At 50.9% G+C, this 8,794-nt stretch overlaps 1 protein-coding gene across 1 annotated transcript in view; it reads right to left on the bottom strand.

Annotated features, from left to right (window-relative positions):
* ACSF2 (acyl-CoA synthetase family member 2) overlaps nt 1-7,448 on the bottom strand; it is a 39,197-nt gene extending 31,749 nt beyond the window's left edge. Inside the window, exons 1-4 of the mRNA XM_009637863.2 lie at nt 7,215-7,448; nt 6,970-7,044; nt 1,528-1,746; nt 45-173 (exon numbers count right to left, since the gene is read on the bottom strand). Coding sequence (XP_009636158.2) covers nt 45-173; nt 1,528-1,746; nt 6,970-7,044; nt 7,215-7,448 — 657 coding nt within the window. The remainder of the gene's footprint in view (nt 1-44; nt 174-1,527; nt 1,747-6,969; nt 7,045-7,214) is intronic.
* Nucleotides 7,449-8,794: the final 1,346 nt, after the last annotated feature.

The raw sequence follows: 8,794 nt of genomic DNA, 5'->3' as shown, positions 1-8,794 counted from the left end.
TTCCCTACAGACTACTAAAAACCCGGTCACAGCAAACTCCTTACCAGGATGATTCCTGCCTGGGCAGTTGCAAACTGCATGAGAACCCACTCGTATTTATTGGGACCCCACATTCCCAGCCGGTCTCCTTTCTTCAGGCCAAGAGCCAGAAGCCCAGCTGCTGCCTGGTCCACCTGTAAAATACAAGACAAGAGCCTGAGGATCACACAGAGGATGCAGTGGGGGAAATCTGTCTCCAGGCACTGCTTTCCGGGAAAAAAGCATCATCTTTGCCACTGAAATGGGACAGAATGTACCTCTGCTGCAGCACCTCTGAGTCAGAGCACAGACCAGCTTAGCGGGGTGACTGAAAGCATAAAAATAACAAGCATGGAACAATACAACAAAGCCGAAAGGAAACCAAAATAGGCAGTTATGTACAAAGAGTTGCAAATTAATTCTCGCCCAAAGACTATTTACTGTCCAGCTCCTCATCAACTCAACTTGACTAAGCCTTACCCATATGCTGGGCCCATCTACACCATTGGATCTGCCTCTATTCTGGCATATCGCTTACTTCTAAAAGGACTCAGGTGAGGAAAACTGTATCAAGTGATTTTTGACCAGGCTGGGGTTCCTATCCTCATTAACTTGCATTCAGCCACTGTATTAACATGACTATTTTGCAAGATGGGAAGTGTGTTTCAGGTGTGAAGAAGTATGTATAAATATTCTGAGGTATTCAGGGAAGTTTGTAGAGCTTTGTTATGTTCTCCAATGAATTTATGAAAGCTACCTTGAAGGAAATATGAATTTGAGGAATAGCTATTCACTGATTTAGTTCTGAATTATAGCCTACCTTTTAAAATTAACATAAACACAGCTAATCTGAATGGATCTAACCAAAACACTAGTAAATCTAAAAAAAAAAAACCCGCAAACAATTCTTCCTATCCAATATCATATCATACAATTAACAGAAACTTTCCAGGTAGTTACCCTTGAAATACTGCCCCGCCATTCAGAATACGTATAAACATAGATTTGTATGTAATATGCACACATACATACACATGCAGAGATACACCCACACGTCTTTGCATATGATATTGAGACCAAGTCCTTGACTTTGCTCAATTGCCTTTGTGCTTGGACTGGAAATCTCTACACACTCAGGACCTCCGACAGTCGGAGCAGAGTGATTAATACTCCAGCTGAGAAAAACACCGTGACCCAGCCCATAACATATCAGATAGGGGAGATAATTCTTAAGTGTGAAAGTTCACCCTGGGATATTCAACAAGCATTTTACATACGCTGCCTTCTCCCTTTGACCTCGAGACTCTCAGGAGGACAGAGGCAGCATGTGCCCATTGGTGTGCGCTGGGGAAGTGCTATCACCCTCTGCTCAGGGCCAGGATGAAGATCCGCATACGACAACCCTCATGCCCGAGCTGAGTGATGAAATCATTTTCCATTTCTCCATCGTGCCTGCTGCTGCCATTACCCACCCGCCTGGGCTCTCCACAGGGCGAACCGGGCACTCACCTCCTCTTTGAACTGAGCAAACGTCTTCCGAATCCCATCTCGGCAGAAGACCAAGGCATTGCGGTCGGGAAACCGCTCAACAGTCTCATCCAGGCACTGGCCCATGGTTTTGGTGAGAAGGGGAATGTCTGAAGTCCCCTGGACATAGCTGTTGGTCACCCTGTGGGAGGCAGAGGGTATCGCTGTGTGCAGGGCACTGTGAAAGAGAAGGAGAAGAGTCTATTAATATAAGCTATCAATACCATTCTCTCCAGTGGAAGGATTATCAACCTGCTGACAGAACCAGGAGTACTCGATGCACATTCCCGCACCGGTGGGAACCACCTGCAGTCACTTCAGCAGGTCAAGATCAGGGAGACCTCTGAAAGCCCCTGGAAAGCGCATGGAGCAGCTCGGGGGGCACCGGGCAGGCAGAATGGCCTTGGTAACCCCAGTGCACCCACCCGGACCTGCCCACACCAGCAGGCAGCACCGGCAGTGCCTCCACTGGAAACCAGGATGCTGCTCACCAATGGGGAAGGAGCCTGAACCAGCCCTGCAGACCGGGCACAGCCTGGTCCTACAGTCATTCACCTGGGATGAAAGCTACCTGGGACATTTCTGGATATCTGGACAGATAATGGACTTTGCTGAGAGAGAGCAAACTGAGTTTGGTCTTTCTGCAACACTAAATAGCACAAATAACTTAGAATCATAGAATGTTTTGGGCTGGAAGGGACCCCTAGAGGTCATCTAGTCCAACCCCCCTGCAGTGAGCAGGGACACCGCTAACTAGATCAGGCTGCTCAGAGCCCCGTCCAACCTGGCCTTGAATGTTTCCAGGGATGGGGCCTCCACTACCTCTCTGGGCAACCTGTTCCAGTGTTTCACCACCCTCATTGGAAAATTCCCCCAACTGGCTTTTCTCTACTGGAAAGAGCAGACAACTTAGAAAGTTAAAATTAAAGTCAGAGATCTGCCATTTTATTAGCCTCCAAAGCAGAAGAGTCTAATCTTGCAGAATAAATGTCTTTTCTGCAGAGAAGAGTCTAACCCTGCAGAATAAAAACTGTTTAGAAGAGTTCAGAGACGTTGAGCTGTAACTGAGAGGCATTTGCCAAGTAATGGTCTGTGTATGCAACAGCAAGCGGGCTGTACGTGCTTTACTACCTCTGCCAGCTAGACTGCAAAGAGTTTATGGTACTGAAGACAGCATCAGTAAAAGGGGGAGCACCCAGCAAGATGAGGGGGGAGAAGTGCAGCAGCAATCCTACAGCAGGCTCACAGGGTGGGGGACACTACACCCACTGCAAAGACAGGACAGGAGGGGAGGAGGAGAGCAGCGAGGTGTTTCAGCAGAGCAGCACCCGGGCAGCGATGGCACGACAGGGTCCTTGAAAGAAGCATGGAGACATCCTGCTGGAGGCCAGGCTGGAGAGGGAACACAGTTAGGAGAGGCAGCAATGATGAGATGTGGGCAGGGCAGTAGGGAAAATAATTTTTAAATCCTTAAGGCTTCCACTGAGGTTCCAGTGGAAAAGCAGCGACCTCCCCTGAAACCACAGCTCCTGACCATCCGAGCGCTGCAGCTCTGGCCCCGGTTTCTCTCTCCACCTCCTCCTGCTCTGAGCCTCTCCCTGCCCCAGCAGCCCCCGCTTTCTCTGCCCCTCCTCGCTCCTTCCCTGCCTCCCTCTGCACTCTCAGCTCCTCCATTCCTGCCTTAGGAGATGACCAGGAAGGATGGGGTGAAACAGAACTTGTGGGGTGCATGGCTCAGAGGCAATGCCCTGTGTCTGCAGACTCGCTGCCTAATGGGGGGGATCCCTGCCCTAGAGAGGGAAACAGATCAGCCTGAAGTCAGATTTTCCCCATTCATTACGGGATCAATATTCTGCAAAGACTCAGTCCTATTTAAAAGACAAAAGATTTAAAAATAAATAAAATATTTGTTTTCCTGACCATGAGAAAGGACAACTAGCATGAAGTTACTTCCTCTACAGGGTGGAGTTCAACCTTGAGATAAGCACAAACCAAGATTTTACCCTTCCAAGGGGGAGTTTCGCACTGAGAGCTGAGCAAATGCCCTGACCCTCTTTCCCCACTGCTGTTTTGCAGACAGAGAGTTGTGTGGCTCCCACTGACTCTGTCCCTGACGTCCCTTCTGTCTCTGCTCTTGGGCAACTCACACCAAGGCTGTAAGAGCTGGCCGAGGAGGAGGAGGAGGAGGGAGGACAAGTGCCAAACTGAACCATCTTTCATTGTTTGAAAGCTCCTGGGCAAGGGACATAGATAAACTAGAAGAGGAACGAAAGCTCTGCAGAAGAAAAGCCTTTATAAATATAGGTTATATAAAATAAAGGTCGAGAAAGCTCTCCCTAGCCCAAGGGAAGGATGAACGCTCTGGAGAAAGCCATAAAAGCCACTGCAGCCGCTGCCACGGCTACTCGCTGTCTGAAACAGCGACCAGAGAAGCCACCATCCCATCACCGTAGGGTGGTCCCAGCCAAGCAGCTCCAGCCGCTCACACGAGCAGACAAGGAAACCGCAGACTGTTTGCCAAAATGTTTAATGGAGACAATCACACTCGCATGTCTCTACGGCCAAGTCGTCTCCAGTTTCAGCCGAGCCTGTCCCTAAGCTCTCCGTGTTTCTCTGCCAGCTGAGGCACAGAGAAGTCCCTGCGCGCTGCCGCAGCCCGAGAAGGGCTGGAGCAGCCAGAGAGCAGCTGCCGGCCCGGTTGTGCAAGAGCACTTTCCCTGAGCACCATCTCAGGGGTGACTGGGAGCCGAGCAGGCGCAGCGCTGGGCTGGAGTGGGAGCGAGTGAACAGCAGCATTTCATGGATTGCACAGTTCCTCTTTCATGGATTGCATGGTTCCTCCGGGGATACCACCCCGGGGAACTAATTGGTAAAAACTTCAGTGCAACACATTCTTCTACCGCATGACTGAAAACCAAAAACCAAAACCCTGCCACAAAAGGATCAGGGAGGAAAAATTATTAGAATATTCAGATTGTGAGAAAATTCAATCAAAATCTAAAATGTCCAGCTGAAACAGTCTCCTGCTCTCTGCAATCAACCTTCAAGAGGTACTTGCACAACCCTGCATTGCTAATGAGAAGGGTGATATTTCATGCTGTCACAGCTTGGCAAAGCACTACAGCAGACCAGGCTCTCTGGTCTAAACTATCTTGATTTTTTCCAGGCCTGAAGAGCCAAAGGGTTTCACTGACCTCACAGGAACCAGACTTTCACACTAAATGCAAGAGGGTGCAAAGCCAGAGCCAGACGACGGTTCCACCTCCAGTCTACAGCTTCCTCCCTACCCCCAAACACGGGGAAGAGCATCAAAGAACAGTAGATGTCTTTATAAAGCCAGCCTGCACTCCACAACACTGTGAAAATACCTCTGGTCCCCCCCACGGTGTGAAAACACACACAGCTTGCTCTCAGAGGTTCCCAGCAGTCACACCTCCAAATGAAAGCATCAGTAGCTTTGAAATTGGGGCCCAAGATACCTCACGCTCATAACCCAGAGTCACTAACTCCTCTCAAGGTGCCTGCTCACACGGTTTCCTCAAATACATTAAGGAAAGCAAAATTCACAGCTGTCGTCTAGTTTGAGCTCCCTGAATTCCGGTCAGACGTGCTTCACGTGCTTCAGCATTCCTGTATCGCTTATCTCCTGGCCATGGCAAGAGTGAAAGGTGTGCGAGAAAACACAGCCGGCTGTTGGAAGCATTGGGGGTTGAGAACGTAAGGAACGAGGCGGATACACGACACATTATCAGGAGCATTGTGCTGGAAATAGCGTAGGGTCGGCCTCACTCCTGCCTATAGCCAGCAGCAAGTTTATGTGTCTGATTGGAAAGAATGTGTCAAGAGGACTCTACAAAGAAAGGGTCCAAAGGATTTAGAAACAATCTTTTTTTTTTTTTTGTTTGCATTTGTTACAAAAGACAAGTCATTCACCCTCCACCTCTGCCGATGAAGCATCTGGTACTGCTGGAGATAAAACAAGACCAATGGTCCAATGGTCTGATATTACAGCAGCTCTCATTTCCCTGACTCAGCTGGAGGAGAGCAAATAAAACTCCGCTTGCTCTCGGGGCTCAGCATAGACTGTTAAACACTACTCCTGGAGAGCACATGCCTTCTGTTGGCAACACATTCCAGCAGCACGACAGCCTGCTGTGCCTGCAAGCGAGCCAGCCCCAGCGCTCCTGCAGAGCTCTGCAACCCTGGAGTTCAGCAGCGCAACCGAACAGAGAAACAGCAGAGACCCAGGAAAAAAAAATCACCCCTTTCCCGCCTCGCAGGCAAGGAGCCGAACACTGGCAATCACTCTCAACTAATCCTAAGAGCTCTTTGAATTTATTTCTTAACAGCCCCAACTACCAGTTTATAATTGTTGATATAAGATAACCAGCTTCATTTTTCACCTTTAACTCTTCACCAGTCTCTACAGAAATTATCAGAGGGGACGAGAGACGAACACAAGACAGAGGCATCACCGCAACCTCCTGTCCCCTACAACGAGCACACAAGCAAGCTCCTGCTTTGCTGCTGTGAAGGACATCAACCCGACCTGTGGTGCCACCCCCTCTGCACGTGGATGAAAGGCCCTGCCCTCCCAGGGCTTGGGAACCGTCCTGACTGCAGAGTTCATACTCGGAGAGGTTCACGGACTCCCCAGCCAGTCCCTTTCTTCATGGACTTATACCAGGAGCTTCTCCCCCCAAAGCAAGAGCTTTTGGGTCTTCTTTGCAATGCAACTGCAATAAAAGGGTGGTGAAAGTTAACCCTGCTCTGCTCTGTCTTTACCTCTTCCTTACTCTTTAAATCAACCCTGTTGACTAAAGAGTTAACCAGGTGCTGGTTACTTTTGACTGTTTGACTGTTTGACTCATAGAATCATTTAGGTTGGAAAAGACCTTTAAGATCACAGAGTCCAACTGTTAACCTAACACTGCCAAGTCCACCACTAAGCCATGTCCCTAAGCACCATGTCTTCACATCTTTTAAATACCTCCAGGGACAGGCACTCAACGACTTCCCTAGGCACCTGGTTTTTCTCCTTTTTTCCCTGCATTCCAGCCAAAGCTCTCTGCCAGGCCAGTCTTCTTCCCCACTGGCTCACCTTTCAGCACATGGGGACGGCCAGCTCCCATGCCTTTAAGATTTCCTTCTTAAAGAACATACGGCCTTCCTGGACTTCTTGCCCTTCAGGACAGCCTCCCAAGGGACTCTATCAACCTGGCTCCTAAACAGGCCAAAGTCTGCCCTCCAGAAGTCCACAGCAGCAGTTCTGCTGACCTCCCTCCTTACTTCTCCAAGAATCAAAAACTCTATCATTTCATGATCGCTGTGCCCAAGACAGCCTCCAACCATCACATCACCCACCAGTCCTTCTCTGTTCACAAAAACAGGTCCAGCAGGCACCTTCCCTGGCTGGCTCCCTACCAGCTGCATCAGGAAGGTCTCTTCCACACACTCCAGGAATCTCCCAGACTCTGTCCTCTCTGCTGTGTCGTATTTCTAGCAGACATTTGGTAAGTTGAAGTCCTCCATGAGAACAAGGGCTAGCGATCATGAGACTTCTCCCAGCTGCTTATAGAATATTTTGTCTGCCTCTTCATCCTGGTTGGGCAGTCTATAACAGACTCCCACCCTGATATCTGCCTTGTTGGCCTTCCCCTGACTCTTACCCATAAACACTTGACCCCTCTTCGCCAAGCGGAGGAGCCCCTATCCCTGGGCACAGCTCCCGCAGGCATGCTCGATGCCACCGGCCCGTACTGGCGTATGAGCAGGGCACAGCCTGCAGCCTGGCACACGGATTCCAGCGCATCCCTGCTGGTGCATTCTCCTGGGAAGCTGCCCCAGTCGCGGTGGGTGCAGAGCTTAAGAGAGGCCATGGGTTTCTGCCGGTTGGGCACCATTGCTCCCCAGTCAGACTGGCAGAGCTTCAGCAACCCTTCCTGCCCACCCCCCCACACCCTCACTGCCACCCCACGCCCTGCCAATGCCCCCCCCCGGGGGCTGTGCTCCCCAGGGGCTGCTTTTATACCAGGTGGGTGGCTCGGTCACCATTGCCCCTGGCTCCACCCAGGTCTCATCAGCCACTGTTGAAAGCTGTGGGCAGCTCTCTGGGCTCCCCCAGTTCGGGAACCCCCCTGTGCACCCTGGTTTGATTTGAGGAAGGATCAGGTCCCCAGAGCTTTCAGGCTCCAACTGCAGCAGACTTTTTGGTTACATTTTCCACTGCGCCTCTCTCCCCTCTGCACTCTTCCTGCCAAAGGGATAAACACTGCTTAATGCTAGGAGCAGAATGTAATAAACTTTTTAATGATGTTACTAGGCAGAGTTTACTCTTCTAAATACGCTGCCTTTTTATCAAAGTACTTTGTGTTCCCACCCCTCAGTTTCACTTCTGGGCTGGAGTCGAAACTGCAGTGAACTCTGTCGTTCCCCACAACAGACTCCAAGAGGGCAATCTTGCCTCCAGCAAGGGCTACAGCCGCCTCACTCCTAATCTCAACCCAGTTGAAATGAAACACCCAGACCCTGCCTGTGGAAAACAAGGGCTGCTCCCTGTAGTTCCTGGGGAGTTGCTCCCTGGAAGTCCTACCTCCGGGCGAGCATTAGGCTCTGACTGTCAGCTAATCCTTCAAAGCCTTTCCCAAAGCCAGTTCCTTTCCTGTTGCTGGGCTTTCCCACGAACTTGCTCCAAGAGGCAGTGTCGAACAAAAGCAAGACAAAGAACTGGCCTGACCCGCCTTGAAACCCCAGAGCTCCTCGGTGCCCTGGACCTGCTGGCCCCCACCACCCTGCCCGCCCAGGGGTCCCGCACAGCCACAGGAGGACGGGGACACTGCCTGACAAAGCCTGCAACTCAGAGCACTGAAGGAGGACGGAGAAGCTGTTTGACACATTTCACCTTACTGCAATCAGGATGGAGCTGCTGCACAAAGAAAGTTCAGCCCTGAGCACATGTTCACACCCTTCCGCATGCACGCTGCACAGGGCTCGTCCCTGCCCCTTCGGAGGGGTTTTAGGGGAGCCAAGGGACAGAAATACACACTGAGAGCAAAACCTCCAGCTGAACCTGCCCTCCCTGCAAGCAGCCACCCACTTGGCTGGGCAAACATACGGCTCTGCAGCTGCCCTATAGCCCCCGTCACCTCCCCTAGAGCCCCCATCCCTGTCCCTACAGCCTCTCTGCCCTACCCATTCTCTGCCCCCACAGCCCTCCATCCCCTCTTGCCCATAGCACCCTGTACCCACA

The sequence above is a fragment of the Egretta garzetta genome, unplaced genomic scaffold (genome assembly GCF_000687185.1).
Source record: "Egretta garzetta isolate BGI_Z169 unplaced genomic scaffold, ASM68718v1 scaffold34, whole genome shotgun sequence".
Lineage (NCBI taxonomy): Eukaryota > Metazoa > Chordata > Aves > Pelecaniformes > Ardeidae > Egretta > Egretta garzetta.
The sequence above is the reverse complement of the archived record's forward strand: the minus strand, read 5'-3'. Positions and strand labels throughout refer to the sequence as shown.